General features: G+C 64.3%; 2 protein-coding genes across 2 annotated transcripts; one reads left to right on the top strand and one right to left on the bottom strand.

Moving 5' to 3' along the window:
• The first annotated feature begins 698 nt into the window (after window positions 1-698).
• PCP4L1 (Purkinje cell protein 4 like 1) lies at window positions 699-3,506 on the top strand. Its single transcript, XM_086866466.1, has 3 exons — window positions 699-726; window positions 1,377-1,431; window positions 2,468-3,506. Exons 1-3 carry the CDS (start codon window positions 718-720, stop codon window positions 2,614-2,616), a joined length of 213 nt encoding a protein of 70 aa, XP_086722592.1. The 5' UTR covers window positions 699-717; the 3' UTR covers window positions 2,617-3,506.
• Window positions 3,507-7,062: 3,556 nt separating this feature from the next.
• Window positions 7,063-18,326, bottom strand: MPZ (myelin protein zero). The gene is made up of 6 exons (XM_086866451.1): window positions 18,081-18,326; window positions 15,647-15,813; window positions 14,190-14,403; window positions 11,314-11,449; window positions 9,977-10,037; window positions 7,063-8,740 (listed from the first exon to the last, which is right to left on the bottom strand). Exons 1-6 carry the CDS (start codon window positions 18,259-18,261, stop codon window positions 8,651-8,653), a joined length of 849 nt encoding a protein of 282 aa, XP_086722577.1. The 5' UTR covers window positions 18,262-18,326; the 3' UTR covers window positions 7,063-8,650.
• Window positions 18,327-18,329: the final 3 nt, after the last annotated feature.

Raw genomic sequence — 18,329 nt, 5'->3', positions numbered from 1 at the left:
CCCCAGTGTCCCCAATGTCCCCAATGTCCCCAATGCCCCCCAATGTCCCCAATGTCCCCAGTGTCCCCAATGTCCCCAGTGTCCCCAATGTCTCCAATGTCCCCAATGTCCCCAATGCCCCCCACCGTCCCCAATGTCCCCAATATCCCCAGTGTCCCCAGTGTCCCCAATGCCCCCAATGTCCCCAATGTCCCCAGTGTCCCCAGTGTCCCCAGTGTCCCCAATGTCCCCAATGTCCCCAATGCCCCAGTGTCCCCAATGTCCCCAATGTCCCCAATGTCCCCAATGCCCCCCAATGTCCCCAATGTCCCCAGTGTCCCCAATGTCCCCAATGTCCCCAGTGTCCCCAATGTCCCCAGTGTCCCCAATGTCTCCAATGTCCCCAATGTCCCCAATGCCCCCCACCGTCCCCAATGTCCCCAATATCCCCAGTGTCCCCAGTGTCCCCAATGTCCCCAGTGTCCCCAATGTCCCCAGTGTCACCAAATGTCCCCAATGTCCCCAGTGTCCCCAGTGTCCCCAATGTCCCCCCGTGTCCCCCCGGGGCCATCGCTCCTGGGCCGGGGGGGGGGGGCGGGAAGCCACCCCAGTGGGCGTGTCCCCGCCGATCCCACCCCCGCTCCCCATTGGCTGCGCTCGGCTGTCACTCAAACCCCGCCCCTATAAAAGCGGCGGCGGCAGCGCCGGCCCCGCACTCGGGGAGCGACAGCGGGCGGGATGAGCGAGGTGGGGACAGCGGGGACAGCCCTGGGGACAGCCCTGGGGACAGCGGGGACAGCCCTGGGGACAGCGGGGACACCGGGGACAGCCCTGGGGACACCGGGGACAGCCCTGGGGACAGCGGGGACACCGGGGACAGCCCTGGGGACAGCGGGGACACCCCTGGGGACAGCGGGGACAGCCCTGGGGACACCGGGGACACCGGGGACATCAGGGGACAGCGGGGGACACCCCTGGGGACACCGGGGGACACTCCTGGGGACACCGGGGACACCGGGGGACACCCCTGGGGACACCGGGGGACACCCCTGGGGACATCAGGGACACCGGGGGACACCCCTGGGGACACCGGGGACAGCCCTGGGGACACCGGGGGACACCGGGGGACACCGGGGGACACCCCTGGGGACACCGGGGACACCCCTGGGGACATCAGGGACACCGGGGGACACCCCTGGGGACACCGGGGGACACCGGGGGACACCGAGGACATCAGGGGACAGCGGGGGGCTCGGGGGGTCCGGACAGAGCGAGCCAGGAGCGGGGACGGGAGCGGGGACGGGGCGGAGGGCGCGGGGAGCACGGGGACAGTTTGGGGACCCCGGGGGACACCGGTGTCACCTCCCGTCTCCTCCCGGCCCCTCCTCTCTTCTCAGAGAAGCCCCCACGACCCCCCCATGGCGGCGGAGACCCCCGGAGGGCAGCAGCAGGGTGAGGACCCCCGGCACGGCTGGGGCTGAGTGTCCCTCTGTCCCTCTGTCCCCTCTGTCCCCTCTGTCCCCTCTGTCCCTCTGTCCCTCTGTCCCCGCTCTGTCCCCGCTCTGTCCCCTCTGTCCCCGCTCTGTCCCCTCTGTCCCTGCTGTCCCCTCTGTCCCTCTGTCCCTCTGTCCCTCTGTCCCTCTGTCCCCGCTCTGTCCCCTCTGTCCCTCTGTCCCTCTGTCCCTCTGTCCCCTCTGTCCCCGCTCTGTCCCCTCTGTCCCTCTGTCCCTCTGTCCCCTCTGTCCCTCTGTCCCTCTGTCCCTCTGTCCCCTCTGTCCCCTCTGTCCCTCTGTCCCCTCTGTCCCTCTGTCCCTCTGTCCCTCTGTCCCTCTGTCCCCTCTGTCCCTCTGTCCCTCTGTCCCTCTGTCCCCTCTGTCCCCTCTGTCCCTCTGTCCCCTCTGTCCCTCTGTCCCTCTGTCCCTCTGTCCCCTCTGTCCCTCTGTCCCTCTGTCCCCTCTGTCCCCTCTGTCCCTCTGTCCCCTCTGTCCCCTCTGTCCCTGCTGTCCCTCTGTCCCCTCTGTCCCCTCTGTCCCCTCTGTCCCTCTGTCCCCTCTGTCCCCGCTGTCCCTGCTGTCCCCTGTCCCCAGGGTGTCCCCAGGGTGTCCCCTGGGTGTCCCCGAGGTGAATTGGGTGTCCCATGCTGTCCCTTGTCCCCTTGGGTGTCCCCTCAGTGTCCCCAGGGTGTCCCCAGGATGTCCCCTCAGTGTCCCCTCGGTGAATTTGGGGGTCCCAGGCTGTCCCTTGTCCCCAAGGGGGTCCCCTGAGTGTCCCCCTGGGTGTCCCCGGGGTAAATTTGGGGGTGCCAGGCTGTCCCTTGTCCCCAAGGGGGTCCCCTGAGTGTCCCCCTGGGTGTCCCCAGGCTGAGTCTGGGGGTCCCAGGCTGTCCCTTGTCCCCTTGGGTGTCCCCAGGGTGTCCCCTGGGTGTCCCCGGGGTGAATTGGGGGGTCCCAGGCTGTCCCCAAGGATGTCCCGTGTCCCCCCCCGCCAGCCAAGGCCGGTGACCCCAAGAAGGAGGAGGAAGAGGAGGAGGAGGAGATCGACATCGACCTGAGCGCGCCCGAGACGGAGCGCGCGGCTCTCGCCATCCAGGAGAAATTCCGCAAATTCCAGAGGCGGAAAAAGGAGCCGGGGCCCTGAGGGGGTCCCGAGACCCCCAACACTCCTGGGGACCCCCCCTGTCCCGAGCCGGGACCCCGAGTGACAGCGGGGGGTGACACAGCCGGGTGGGCTCCTGCGAGGGGCGGCACGGAGCCCCCCGTTTTCCATGGGAATTCCCAATTTTCCACAAGAATTCCCAATTTTCCATGAGAATTTCCCAATTTTCCATGAGAATTTCCCAATTTTCCACGAGAATTCCCCCATTTCCCACAAGAATTCCCCATTTTCCACAAGAATTTCCCAATTTTCCACCAGAATTCCCCATTTTCCACAAGAATTCCCAATTTTCCATGAGAATTTCCAATTTTCCATGAGAATTCCCCATTTTCCACGAGAATTCCCCATTTCCCATGAGAAATTCCCAATTTTCCATGAGAATTCTCCCATTTTCCATGAGAATTTCCCCATTTCCCACAAGAATTACCCATTTTCCACAAGAATTTTCCCATTTTCCATGAGAATTTCCCATTTTCCACGAGAATTCCCAATTTTCCACGAGAATTTCCCCATTTTCCACGAGAATTTCCCCATTTTCCACAAGAATTTCCCCATTTTCCATGGAAATTCCCAATTTTCCACGAGAATTTCCCATTTCCCACGAGAATTTCCCCATTTGCCATAAGAATTCCCAATTTTCCACAAGAATTTCCTAATTTTCCATAAGAATCCCCCATTTTCCACGAGAATTTCCCCATTTTCCACGAGAAATTTCCCATTTTCCATAAGAATCCCCCATTTTCCACGAGAATTTCCCCATTTCCCACGTGAATTTCCCCATTTTCCCTGGAAATTTCCCCATTTCCCCCGAGAATTCCCAATTTCCCACGGGAATCCCCCATTTCCCTGGAAATAAATCCTGAGGAAGAGGAGGGTGGTGGCGCTCTGGGGGCTCGGGGGAATTTGGGGAGGGGTCCCCAGTGGGGTTTGGCAGCGGCTCCAGCTCCCCCAGCCGGGGTTTGAAGGATTTCCAGGGAAATTCCCGGGAATTTCGCAGCCGCTGCGGCTCCGGGACCCCAAAAGTGCTTGGGGGTGGGGGGGGGGTTCGCAGCTGGATTTTGGGGGTTCACAGCTGGATTTGGGGGGTTCACAGCTGGATTTTGGGGGATTCGCAGCTGGATTTTGGGGGTTCACAGCTGGATTTGGGGGGGTTCACAGCTGGATTTTGGGGGAGATAAGTCAGAGAGATTTTGGGGGTTCACAGCTGGATTTTGGGGGTTCACAGCTGGATTTTGGGGGGGATAAATCAGAGAGATTTTTGGGGTTCACAGCTGGATTTTGGGGGTTCACAGATGGATTTGGGGGGGTTCACGGCTGGATTTTGGGGGGTTCACAGCTGGATTTGGGGGGGTTCACGGCTGGATTTTGGAGGGTTCACAGCTGGATTTTGGGGGTTAACAGCTGGATTTGGGTGGTTCACAGCTGGATTTTGGGGGGGTGAATCAGAGCGATTTTGGGGGTTAACAGCTGGATTTTGGGGGTTCACAGCTGGATTTGGGGGGGTTCTCAGCTGGATTTGGGGGGTTCACAGCTGGATTCTGGGGGGTTCACAGCTGGATTTTGGGGAATTTGCAGATAGATTTGAGGGGGGTTCGCAGCTGGATTCTGGGGGTTCACAGCTGTATTTTGGGGGTTCACAGCTGGATTTGGGGGGTTCACAGCTGGATTCTGGGGGTTCACAGCTGTATTTTGGGGGTTCACAGCTGGATTTGGGGGGTTCACAGCTGGATTCTGGGGGTTCACAGCTGGATTTGGGGGGTTCACAGCTGGATTTTGGGGGGTTCACAGCTGGATTTGGGGGGTTCACAGCTGTATTTTGGGGGTTCACAGCTGGATTTGGGGGGTTCACAGCTGGATTTTGGGGGTTCACAGCTGGATTTGGGGGGTTCACAGCTGGATTTGGGGGGGTTCACAGCTGGATTTGGGGGGTTCACAGCTGGATTTTGGGGGGTTCACAGCTGGATTTGGGGGGTTCCCAGCTGGATTTTGGGGGTTCACAGCTGGATTTGGGGGGTTCACAGCTGGATTTTGGGGGTTCACCGCTGGATTTTGGGGGGGTTCACAGCTGGATTTGGGGGGGTTCACAGCTGGATTTTGGGGGTTCACAGCTGGATTCTGGGGGTTCACAGCCGGGTTTGGGGGGGTTCACAGCTGGATTTTGGGGAATTTGCAGATAGATTTGAGGGGGGTTCGCAGATGGATTTGGGGGGGTTCACAGCTGGATTTGGGGGTTCACAGCTGGATTTTGGGGGGTTCACAGCTGGATTTTGGGTGTTCACAGCTGGATTTTGGGGGGTTTGCAGCTGGATTCTGGGGGTTCACAGCTGGATTTTGGGGGTTCACAGCTGGATTTGGGGGGTTCACAGCTGGATTTTGGGGGTTCACAGCTGGATTTGGGGGGTTCACAGCTGGATTTGGGGGTTCAAGGCTGGATTTGGGGGGTTCACAGCTGGATTTGGGGGTTCACGGCTGGATTTGGGGGGTTCACAGCTGGATTGGGGGGGATAAATCAGAGCGATTTTGGGGGTTCACAGCTGGATTCTGGGGGGTTCACAGCTGGATTCTGGGGGGTTCACAGCTGGATTGGGGGGGATAAATCAGAGCGATTTTGGGGGTTAACAGCTGGATTTTGGGGGTTCACAGCTGGATTTGGGGGGGTTCACAGCTGGATTTGGGGGGGTTCACAGCTGGATTTGGGGGGGTTCACAGCTGGATTTTGGGGGGATAAGTCAGAGCGATTTTGGGGGGTTTGCAGCTGGATTTTGGGGGGTTCACAGCTGGATTCTGAGGGGTTCACCGCTGGATTTGGGGGGGTTCACAGCTGGATTTTGGGGAATTTGCAGATAGACTTGAGGGGGGTTCACAGCCGGATTTGGGGGGTTCACAGCTGGATTTGGGGGGGGTTCACAGCTGGATTTTGGGGGGGATAAATCAGAGAGATTCTGGGGGTTCACAGCTGGATTTGGGGGGTTCACAGCTGGATTCTGGGGGGGTTCACAGCTGGATTCTGGAGAATTTGCAGATAGATTTGAGGGGAGTTCACAGCTGGATTTGAGGGGGGTTCACAGCTGGATTTGGGGGGGTTCACAGCTGGAGTTGGGGGGTTCACGGCTGGATTTTGGGGGGGTGAATCAGAGCCATTTTGGGGGTTCACATCTGGATTCTGGGGGGTTCGCAGCTGGATTTTGGGAGCTCAAAGCTGGATTTTGGGGGGATAAGTCAGAGCGATTTTGGGGGTTTGCAGCTGGATTTAGGGGGGTTCACAGCTGGATTTGGGGGGGTTCACAGCTGGATTTGGGGGGGTTCACAGCTGGATTTTGGGGAATTTGCAGATAGATTTGAGGGGGGTTCACAGCTGGATTTGGGGGGATTCTCAGCCGGGTTTGGGGGATTCTCAGCCGGATTTTGGGGGGATTCTCAGCCGGATTTTGGGGGGATTCTCAGCCGGATTTTGGGGGATTCTCAGCCGGATTTTGGGGGATTCTCAGCCGGGTTTTGGGGGATTCTCAGCCGGGTTTGGGGGGATTCTCAGCCGGATTTTGGGGGGATTCTCAGCCGGATTTTGGGGGATTCTCAGCCGGATTTTGGGGGGATTCTCAGCCGGATTTTGGGGGGATTCTCAGCCGGGTTTGGGGGGATTCTCAGCCGGGTTTGGGGGGGATTCTCAGCCGGGTTTGGGGGGATTCTCAGCCGGATTTGGGGGATTCTCAGCCGGGTTTGGGGGATTCTCAGCCGGATTTTGGGGGGATTCTCAGCCGGGTTTGGGGGGATTCTCAGCCGGGTTTGGGGGATTCTCAGCCGGGTTTGGGGGGATTCTCAGCCGGGTTTGGGGCAGTTCTCAGCCGGATTTTGGGGGGATTCTCAGCCGGGTTTTGGGGGGATTCTCAGCCGGGTTTGGGGGGATTCTCAGCCGGATTTTGGGGGATTCTCAGCCGGGTTTGGGGGATTCTCAGCCGGATTTTGGGGGGATTCTCAGCCGGGTTTGGGGGGATTCTCAGCCGGGTTTGGGGGATTCTCAGCCGGGTTTGGGGGGATTCTCAGCCGGGTTTGGGGCAGTTCTCAGCCGGATTTTGGGGGGATTCTCAGCCGGGTTTTGGGGGGATTCTCAGCCGGGTTTGGGGGGATTCTCAGCCGGATTTTGGGGCATTCTCAGCCGGGTTTGGGGCAGTTCTCAGCCGGCTTGGAGGGGTTCAGAGAGCCCAGGAATGCCCAGGAAAGCAGAAATAGCTCCTTGGAAAGACAAACAGCGGCCGGGGCAGGGCCCGAGGGACACGGCGGGGTCGGGCTGCGAGGACTTATTAGGGAAAGGACAAAAATCCCGGGGGGCACCGGGGGGGGGGCACCGGGGGGGCTCCGGGGGGGCTCCGGGGGGGCTCCGGGGGGGCACCGGGGGCCGCTCCGTGCCCGATTTCCTTGTGGGAACCTCAATTCCAAGCGTCCGGGGCTCCCGGAGATGTCAGTTTTATTAATGGCACCGCGGGGACAGGGAGGGGACAGGGAGGGGACAGGGGACAGGGGACAGGGGACAGGGAGGGGACAGGGGACAGGGGACAGGGGACAGGGGACAGGGAGGGGACAGGGGACAGGGGACAGGGAGGGGACAGGGAGGGGACAGGGCGTAGAAAAAGGGGTTTTGGGGGGGTTGGGAGTGGGGGGCGTGCGGTTCCCCCCCAGCCCGGCCGCAGCCTCGCCCCCCCCTCGGGGCTCCGGGCGGTTTTTGGGGGGGTCCTGGGGGGGTTATGGGGTGTGGGGGGGGTTAATGGGGAGGGGGCGGGGGCCGCCCTGCGACGTCATTTGGGGTCGGTCGCGGGGGGAAAACGGCCAGAAAAGGAGCAAGAATTGGGGTGGGGGGGAGAGGATGAAGCCCCCCGAGTTCGGGGAGGGGACACAGCCCCCTGGGGACCCGGGGAAGGGGGGACCGACCCCAAATCCGCGGTTTTTTTGGGCGTTCCGAAGGAGAAATTCCCTCCGCGCCCGGGGCTGGGCAGGGGGAGACACCGAGAGGGTCCCGGGGGGGCGGGGGGGGGGAGCCGGGGTTGTCCCCAGCGCTGTCCCCGAGGCCGGGGGACACGGAGCGAGGACCACACCCCGCTCCTCGCCGGGTCCGAGCCGGGGGGGGCAGCCGGGGGGCACAGGACGGGGTGGGGGTCCCTCAGGAGCCCCCCGAGCCGGGGGGCACAGGACAGGGTGGGCGGGGGTCCCTCAGGAGACCCCCGAGCCGGGGGGCACAGGACAGGGTGGGGGTCCCTCAGGGTGGGCGGGGGTCCCTCAGGAGACCCCCGAGCCGGGGGGCACAGGACAGGGTGGGCGGGGGTCCCTCAGGAGACCCCCGAGCCGGGGGGGGGCAGCCGGGGGGCACAGGACAGGGTGGGGGTCCCTCAGGAGCCCCCCGAGCCGGGTTTGATGACAGGGTGGGGGTCCCTCAGGGTGGGCGGGGGTCCCTCAGGAGCCCCCCGAGCCGGGTTTGATGACAGGGACAGGGTGGGGGTCCCTCAGGGTGGGCGGGGGTCCCTCAGGGTGGGCGGGGGTCCCTCAGGAGCCCCCGAGCCGGGTTTGATGACAGGGTGGGGGTCCCTCAGGGCGGGGGTCCCTCAGGGTGGGCGGGGGTCTCTCAGGAGCCCCCCGAGCCGGGTTTGATGACAGGGACAGGGTGGGGGTCCCTCAGGGTGGGCGGGGGTCCCTCAGGAGCCCCCCGAGCCGGGTTTGATGACAGGGACAGGGCGGGGGTCCCTCAGGGTGGGCGGGGGTCCCTCAGGAGCCCCCCGAGCCGGGTTTGATGACAGGGTGGGGGTCCCTCAGGGTGGGCGGGGGTCCCTCAGGAGCCCCCCGAGCCGGGTTTGATGACGCCCAGCAGGGCGCTCTTGAGGCTGGCCCGGCTCGGGGAGCGGGCGGCGGGCGGGGGTCCGGCCTGGGGGTCCCCCCGCAGCTCCATCTCGATGGTCATGATGATTTTGGGGGGCCGGGGGTCCCCCTGAGGCAGCCCCGGCCCCGGGGGTCCCTCCCTGCCCTCCAACCGCTATTTCTTGTCCTTGCGGGGGTCGCCCGCGCCGCCCTTGGCTTTCCTGGCGCTGCGGCCGTGATCCAGCATGGCGTAAAGCACCGGGGCCTGCGGGGACAGGGGGGGGACAATGGGGACAGGGGGGACAGCGGTGACCCTGGGGCCTGCGGGGACAGCGGGGACAGTGGGGACAGCGGGGAAAATGGGGACAGGGGGGACAATGGGGACAGGGGGACAATGGGGGGACAATGGGGACAATGGGGACAATGGGGACAGGGGGGACAATGAGGACAATGGGGACAATGGGGACAGCGGTGACCCTGGGGCCTGCGGGGACAGCGGGGACAGGGGGACAATGGGGACAGGGGGGACAATGGGGACAATGGGGACAATGGGGACAGGGGGGACAGCGGTGACCCTGGGGCCTGCGGGGACAGCGGGGACAGCGGGGACAATGGGGACAGGGGGGCTTCACCTCCCGCCCCCGGGGCCTGCGGGGACAGAGGGGACAGCGGGGACAGCGGGGACAGGGGGGACAGAGGGGACCCTGGGGACAGCGGGGACAGGGGGGTTCACCTCCCGCCCCCGGGGACCCTGGGGACAGAGGGACAGAAGGGACAGAGGGGAGAGCGGTGACAGCGGTGACAGCGGTGACAGAGGGGACAGCGGTAACAGAGGGACAGCGGTGACAGCGGTGACAGCGGTGACAGCGGTGACAGAGGGACAGCGGTGACAGCGGTGACAGAGGGACAGAGGGACAGCGGTGACAGCGGTGACAGCGGTGACAGCAGTGACAGCAGTGACAGCGGTGACAGCAGTGACAGCGGTGACAGCGGTGACAGCGGTGACCCTGGGGACAGCAGGGACAGCAGTGACAGCAGTGACAGCAGTGACAGCAGTGACAGCGGTGACAGCGGTGACAGAGGGGACAGCAGGGACAGCGGTGACAGAGGGACAGCGGTGACAGCGGTGACAGCAGTGACAGCAGTGACAGCGGTGACAGCGGTGACAGCGGTGACAGCGGTGACAGAGGGACAGCGGTGACAGCGGTGACAGAGGGACAGCAGTGACAGCAGTGACAGCAGTGACAGCGGTGACAGCGGTGACAGCAATGACAGCGGTGACAGCGGTGACAGCGGGGACAGCGGTGACAGAGGGACAGACGGACAGCGGTGACAGCGGTGACAGAGGGACAGCGGTGACAGCAGTGACAGCAGGGACAGCGGTGACAGAGGTGACAGCGGTGACAGCGGTGACAGCGGTGACAGCGGTGACAGCAGTGACAGCAGTGACAGAGGTGACAGCGGTGACAGCGGTGACAGCCCCGTGTCCCCCGGCTCTCACCTGGCGGCCGCGCTTGGAGCCGTCCTTGGCCGAGCGCTGCAGCTTCCCCTTCTCCATGGAGCTGGGCGGGGATGGGAGCGGGACAGGCACGGAGGGGTGAAAATGGGGATTTGGGGGGGATTGGGGGGGATTTGGGTGAAATTGGGGTGATTTGGGGACAGGGACGGAGAGGTGAAAATGGGGAGATTTGGGGGGGATTTGGGGGGATTTGGGGGGGATTTGGGGGGATTTGGGGGGATTTGGGGGGCATTTGGGGGGGATTGGGGGGGATTGGGGGGATTTGGGGGGATTGGGGGGATTTGGGGGGATTGGGGGGATTGGGGGACAGGGATGGAGAGGTGAAATTGGGGATGGGGGGATTGGGGGGATTGGGGTGAAATTGGGGATGGGGGATTCGGGGGGATTGGGGATGGGGGGGATTGGGGGGATTTGGGGAAAGGGATGGAGAGGTGAAATTGGGGATGGGGGGATTTGGGGTGGATTTGGGGGGGATTTGGGGAGATTTGGGTGGATTTGGGGTGGATTTGGGTGGGATTTGGGGTGGGATTTTGGGGGGATTTGGGTGGGATTTGGGGTGGATTTGGGTGGGATTTGGGGGGGATTTGGGTGGGATTTGGGTGGGATTTGGGGGGGATTTGGGTGAGATTTTGGGGGGATTTTGGGTGGATTTGGGTGGGATTTGGGGGGGAATTTGGGTGAGATTGGGTGGATTTGGGGGGATTGGGGGGGGATTTGGGTGGGATTTGGGGGAATTTGGGGGGGATTTGGGTGAGATTGGGTGGATTTGGGGGGATTGGGGGGGATTTGGGTGGGATTTGGGGGGGATTTGGGTGAAATTGGGGGGATTTGGGGTGGATTTGGGTGGGATTTGGGTGGGATTTGGGGGGGAATTTGGGTGAGATTGGGGGGATTTGGGGTGGATTTGGGTGGGATTTGGGTGGGATTTGGGGGGGATTTGGGTGAGATTTTGGGGGGATTTGGGTGAGATTTGGGTGGATTTGGGTGGGATTTGGGTGGGATTTTGGGGGGATTTGGGGTGGGATTTGGGTGGGATTTGGGTGAGATTGGGTGGATTTGGGGTGGATTTGGGTGAAATTGGGTGGGATTTGGGTGAGATTGGGTGGATTTGGGTGGGATTTTGGGTGGATTTGGGTGAGATTTTGGGGTGGGATTTTGGGGGATTTGGGGTGAGATTTTGGGGGGATTTGGGTGGATTTGGGGTGAGATTTTGGGTGGATTTGGGTGGGATTTGGGTGGGATTTGGGGTGAGATTTTGGGGGGATTTGGGTGGGATTTTGGGGGGATTTGGGGGAATTTGGGGAGGGGTCTGGGCTGACCTCAGCCGCCGCTGCAGGACCGCCTGGCGCCGCTGCCAGCAGTAGCGGGTGCCGTAGGCCAGGGCCACCAGCACGGCCACCAACAGCAGGACACCGCCGATGACAGAGCCCAGCACGACACCGTAGCGGGTGGGGACTGGGGGGACAGGGGGACGCTGTCACCTCCCCGGTGTCACACCCCGGTGTCACCCTCAGTGTCACCCCCTGGTGTCACCCCCCCGGTGTCACCCTCGGTGTCACACCTCTGTGTCACCCCCCCGGTGTCACCCTCGGTGTCACACCCCTGTGTCACCCCCCCGGTGTCACCCTCGGTGTCACACCCTGGTGTCACAACCCTGTGTCACCCTCGGTGTCACACCTCTGTGTCACCCCCCCGGTGTCACCCTCGGTGTCACACCCCTGTGTCACCCCCTGGTGTCACAACCCTGTGTCACCCTCGGTGTCACCCCCCTGGTGTCACCCCCCCGGTGTCACCCTCGGTGTCACACCCCTGTGTCACCCCCCCGGTGTCACCCTCGGTGTCACACCCCCCCGAGGGCATGGGGACAGGGGTACAGTGTCACCCCCCATAATGTCACCCCCTGGTGTCACAACCCTGTGTCACCCTTGGTGTCACACCCCTGTGTCACAACCCTGTGTCACCCCCCTGGTGTCACACCCCTGTGTCACCCCCCTGGTGTCACCCCCCTGGTGTCACCCCCCCCAGGGCATGGGGACAGTGGCACTGTGTCACCCCCCTGGAAGTGAAGTGTCACTCTCACCAGCGGGGGTGCAGGGAGGTGACACCAGTGGGGCTCAGGATGGTGCCACCAGCCCGGTGTCACCTCTACCCACAGAGCCACACACAGGTGACACCAGCCCGGTGTCACCTCCATCCCCGGGGTGTCACTCAGGTGCCACCAGCCCGGTGTCACCTCCATCCCCGGGGTGTCACTCAGGTGCCACCAGCCCGGTGTCACCCCCATCCCCGGGGTGTCACTCAGGTGCCACCAGCCCGGTGTCACCCCCACCCCCGCCGTGTCACCCAGATGCCACCGGCCCGGTGTCACCTCCATCCCCGGGGTGTCACTCAGGTGCCACCAGCCCGGTGTCACCCCCATCCCCGGGGTGTCACTCAGGTGCCACCAGCCCGGTGTCACCCCCACCCCCGCCGTGTCACCCAGATGCCACCAGCCCGGTGTCACCCCCATCCCCAGGGTCTCACTCAGGTGACACCAGTGGAGCTCACTCAGGTGCCACCAGCCCGGTGTCACCCCCATCCCCGGGGTGTGTCACCCCCATTCCCGGGGTGTCACCCAGATGCCACCAGCCCGGTGTCACCCCCATCCCCGGTGTGTCACTCAGATGCCACCAGCCCGGTGTCACCCCCATCCCTGGTGTGTGTCACCCCCATCCCCGGGGTGTGTCACCCCCATCCCCAGGGTTTGTCACCCCCATCCCCAGGGTGTGTCACCCCCATCCCCGGCGCGTGTCACCCAGGTGCCACCAGCCCGGTGTCACCCCACCCCCGGTGTGTGTCACCCAGGTGCCACCAGCTCGGTGTCACCCCACCCCCGGTGTGTGTCACCCAGGTGCCACCAACCCGGTGTCACCTCCATCCCCGGGGTGTCACCCAGGTGCCACCAGCCCGGTGTCACCCCCATCCCCGGGGTGTGTCACTTCCATCCCCGGGGTGTCACTCAGGTGCCACCAGCCCAGTATCACCCCCATCCCCAGGGTGTGTCACCCCCATCCCCGGCGTGTCACCCAGGTGCCACCAGCCCGGTGTCACCCCCATCCCCGCAGTGTGTCACCCCCATCCCCGCGGTGTGTCACCCCCATCCCCGGGGTCTCACTCAGGTGCCACCAGGCCAGTGTCATCCCCATCCCCGCGGTGTGTCACCCCCATCCCCGCGGTGTGTCACCCCCATCCCTGGTGTGTGTCACCCCCATCCCCAGGGTTTGTCACCCCCATCCCCGGTGTGTGTCACCCAGGTGCCACCAGCCCGGTGTCACCCCCATCCCCGGGGTGTGTCACCCCCATCCCCGGAGTCTCACTCAGGTGACACCAGTGGGGCTCAGTCGGGTGCCACCAGCCCGGTGTCACCCCCATCCCCGGCGTGTGTCACCCCCATCCCCGGGGTGTGTCACCCCCATCCCCGGGGTTTGTCACCCCCATCCCCGGGGTGTGTCACCCCCATCCCCGCGGTGTGTCACCCAGGTGCCACCAGCCCGGTGTCACCCCCATCCCCGCGGTGTGTCACCCCCATCCCCGGCGCGTGTCACCCAGATGCCACCAGCCCGGTGTCACCCCCATCCCCGCAGTGTGTCACTTCCATCCTCGGGGTGTCACTCAGATGCCACCAGCCCGGTGTCACCCCCATCCCCGGGGTGTGTCACCCCCATCCCCGGGGTGTGTCACCCCCATCCCCGGGGTGTGTCACCTCCATCCCCGGGGTGTCACTCAGGTGACACCAGTGGGGCTCAGTCAGGTGCCACCAGCCTGGTGTCACCTCCATCCCTGGTGTCTCACCCAGGTGCCACCAGCCCGGTGTCACCCCACCCCCGGCGCGTGTCACCCAGATGCCACCAGCCCGGTGTCACCCCATCCCCGGCGCGTGTCACCCAGGTGCCACCAGCCCGGTGTCACCTCCATCCCCGGGGTCTCACCCAGGTGCCACCAGGCCGGTGTCACCCCCATCCCCGGCGTGTGTCACCCCCATCCCCTGGGTGTGTCACTTCCATCCCCGGGGTGTCACCCAGGTGCCACCAGCCCGGTGTCACCCCCATCCCCGCGGTGTGTCACCCCATCCCCGGTGTGTGTCACTCAGGTGCCACCAGCCCGGTGTCACCCCCACCCCCGGCGCGTGTCACCCAGGTGCCACCAACCCCCTGACCTTTCTCCAGCACGTGCAGGGTGACCTGCGAGGACTTGCCCACGATGTCGGGCGGGTTCTTGACGTCGCAGGTGAAGGTGCCGTTGTCGCCGGGCTCCAGGCTGCGGATGGCGATGGAGCCGTCCCTGCGCCGCGGGTTCCCCAGCCACGCCAGGCGCTCCTTGAAGCTCCCCACGTCGTCGATGTACGGCTGGCCCTTGGCGAAGTGGAAGATCTGCCCGCGGTGACAGCGGTGGCCCCGGTGACGCCGCGGGTGGTGGCAGCGGGAGGGGATGGGGGTGTGGGGAGGTGATGGTGGTGGCACCAAGGTGGCACTGTGGTGGTGTGAGGGGACACTGGGGGCTGGTGGGTGCTGGGGCAAAGGGACACTGTGGGGACACTGTGGGGACACTGAGGGGACACTGAGGGGACACTGGGGACACTGAGGGGACATCGATGGGACATTGAGGGGACACTGAGGGGACACTGTGGGGACACTGAGGACACTGAGGGGACACTGAGGGACACTGGGAGGACACTGAGGGGACACTGAGGGACACTGTGGGGACACTGAGGGGACACTGGGGACACTGAGGGGACACTGAGGGGACACTGAGGGACACTGGGGGGACACTGAGGGGACACTGAGAGGACACTGTGGGGACACTGAGGGACACTGAGGGGACACTGAGGGACACTGGGAGGACACTGTGGGGACACTGTGGGGACACTGAGGGGACACTGGGGACACTGAGGGGACACTGTGGGGACACTGAGGGGACACTGAGGACACTGAGGGGACACTGAGGGACACTGAGGGGACACTGTGGGGACACTGAGGGACACTGAGGGAACACTGTGGGACACTGAGGGGACACTGAGGGGACACTGAGGGGACACTGAGGACACTGTGGGGACACTGAGGGGACATCCCGGTGGCACCACGGTGCCCAGGTGTCACCCGCAGGGAGGGGTGGCCTTGCTGGGGCTGCTGGGATGAGGGGACACCGAGGGGACACTGAGGGGACACTGAGGGGACACTGTGGGGACACTGAGGGGACACTGGGGACACTGAGGACACTGTGGGGACACTGTGGACACTGTGGGGACACTGTGGGGACACTGAGGGGACACTGGGGACACTGTGGGGACACTGGGGGGACACTGAGGGGACACTGAGGGGACCCTGGGGCAACGCTGGGGACACCCTGGGGCCACCCTGGGGCCACCCCAATGCCACCCTGATTGAAGGAGCCATCCTGCTGGCACAGAGACGTGGGGACCGCGGGGTTGGTGACACTTGGTGACACCCTGGGGACACCCTGGGGACACCCTGGGGACACCCTGGTGACCCTGGTGACCCTGGTGACACCCTGGGGACACCCCAATGCCACCCTGATTGAAGGAGCCATCCTGCTGGCACAGAGACATGGGGACAGCGGGGTTGGTGACACTTGGTGACACTTGGGGACACTCACGGAGATGCTGTCCCGGGAGCCCTCGGCCTGGAAGTGCCAGGTGACAGAGATGTCCTCCGAGATCCACTCGCTGGACCAGAAGCTGCAGGACAGGGTGACCCGCGAGCCCACCGTGCCGTACACCTGCCGCTGCGTGTACACGTGGATTGGGGACACCGGCGACACTGCTGGCGACACACGGAGCCGTCAGACCCGCCCCCGCGGTGGCACCCAGCTGCCACCCAGAGGCGTGGTGGCACCGCCGCGGTGTCCCCGGGGGTGGCTCCAAGGGACAGCGGTGTGGTGGCACCGCCGCGGTGTCCCCGCGGGTGGCTCCAAGGGACAGGGGGGGGTTGGGGGGGCCTAGGGGTGTCACCAAGCTGGGGACAATTGGGGGAGTGACACCAAGGTGTCACCAAGCTGGGGACAGGGGGTGTCAGAGGTGTCACCAAGCTGGGGATGGCAGAGTTTGGGGTGCCAGGGGTGTCACCAAGTTGGGGACAGGAGGGTTTGGGGTGCCTCGGGTGTCACCAAGCTGGGGACAGGGGGGTTTGAGGGGTCCCAGGGGTGTCACCAAGCTGGGGACAATTGGGGGAGTGCCACCAAGGTGTCACCAAGCTGGGGACAGGGGTGCCAGGGGTGTCACCAACCTGGGGACAGGAGGGTTTGGGGTGTCCTAGAGGTGTCACCAAGCTGGGGACAGGGGGTGCCGGGAGGGTCTCAGAGGTGTCACCAAGCTGGGGATGGCAGAGTTTGGGGTCCTAGAAGTGTCACCAAGTTGGGGACAGGAGGGTTTGGGGTCCCAGGGGTGTCACCAAGCTGGGGACAGGAGGGTTTGGGGGTGCCAAGGGTGTCACCAAGCTGGGGACAACTGGGGGAGTGCCACCAAGGTGTCACCAAGCTGGGGACAGGGGGTGCCAGGAGGGTCTCAGAGGTGTCACCGAGGTGGGGACGGGGACGGGGGGGGGGGGTGGCACCGCCGCGGTGTCCCCGGGGGTGGCTGCAGTGGTGTCCCCACGGCTGTGTCCCAGTGTCCCCGTGCCCGGTGACACGGGCGGGGCTGTCACCCAGCACGCGCGGGGAGGTGACAATGTGGCTTTGTGTGCGCGCCGGTGACACCGTCAGGGCTGGGTGTGGCACACCCCGACTGTCCCCAGGCTGGTGACAGCTCTGGGACCCCCAAACCCTCCTGTCCCCACCTTGGTGACACTTCCGGCACCCCAAACCCTCCTGTCCCCAGCTTGGTGACACCTCTGGGACCCTCCTGACAGCCACCCTCCCCTGTCCCCAGCTTGGTGACACCTCTGGGACCCCAAACCCTCCCGTCCCGAGGTTGGTGACACTTCTGGGACCCTCCTGGCACCCCCTGTCCCCAGCTTGGTGACACTTCTGGCACCCCAAACCCTCCTGTCCCCAGCTTGGTGACACCCCTGGGACCCATCCTGAAGTCCTCCCCGCCTGTCCCCAGGTTGGTGACACCTTTGGGACCCTCCCGGCACCCCCCGTCCCCAGGCTGGTGACACCTCCGGGACCCCCCAAACCCTCCCGTCCCAAGGTTGGTGACACCCCTGGCACCCCAAACCCTCCTGTCCCCAGCTTGGTGACACCTTGGTGTCACTCCCCCAGTTGTCCCCAGCTTGGTGACACCCCTGGGACCCCCAACCCTCCTGTCCCCACCTTGGTGACTGACACCTTGGTGGCACTCCTGACAGCCACCCTCCCCTGTCCCCAGCTTGGTGACACCTCTGGGACTCCCTGTCCCCAGCTTGGTGACACCTTGGTGGCACTCCCCCAGTTGTCCCCAGCTTGGTGACACCCCTGGCACCCCAAACCCCCCTGTCCCCAGCTTGGTGACACCTCTGGCACCCCCTGTCCCCAACTTGGTGACACGTTGGTGGCACTCCCCCAATTGTCCCCAGCTTGGTGACACCCCTGGGACCCTCCTGACAACCACCCTCCCCTGTCCCCAGCTTGGTGACACCTCTGGGACCCTCCTGGCACCCCCTGTCTGTCCCCAGCCTGGTGACACCTGTGGCACCCCAAATCCTCCTGTCCCCAGCTTGGTGACACTTCTGGCACCCCCTGTCCCCAGCTTGGTGACACCTTGGTGGCACTCCCCCAGTTGTCCCCAGCTTGGTGACACCCCTGGGACTCCAAACCCTCCTGTCCCCACCTTGGTGACACCTGTGGCACCTCCTGTCCCCAGCTTGGTGACACCCCTGGGACCCCAAACCCTCCTGTCCCCAGCTTGGTGACACCTTGGTGGCACTCCCCCAGTTGTCCCCAACTTGGTGACACCTCTGGGACCCCAAACCCCCCTGTCCCCAGCTTGGTGACACCTTGGTGGCACTCCCCCAGTTGTCCCCAACTTGGTGACACCCCTGGGACCCCCCAACCCCCCCGTCCCCCTCCCCCCGCCCCTCTGCGGGGACATGTCCCTTGTCCCCAAGCTCACCCAGCGCCGCCACCAGCCCGGCCAGCAGGAGGAGGTGGCGGGTGGCCCTCGGGGACATCCTGGCGGTGACACGGAGGCGACAGCGGCGGCCACGCGGTTTAAGGGTGGCACGGGGACAGCTGCACCCCCAAAAAGCGGCCAATGGGATCGGGGAGCGGGGGGGGACCCTCAAAGGGGACATTTAGGGACGTGAGGGGGACGGGGACAGGGTGGCCTTTGTCCCCTTTGTCCCGCCGCAATCCCGGGGGT

This window comes from Cyanistes caeruleus, chromosome 30, assembly GCF_971803275.1.
Source record: "Cyanistes caeruleus chromosome 30, bCyaCae1.hap1.1, whole genome shotgun sequence".
NCBI classification, from domain to species: Eukaryota; Metazoa; Chordata; class Aves; order Passeriformes; family Paridae; genus Cyanistes; species Cyanistes caeruleus.
Note: the sequence above shows the minus strand (reverse complement) of the source record. Positions and strands in the feature narration are given on the sequence as shown.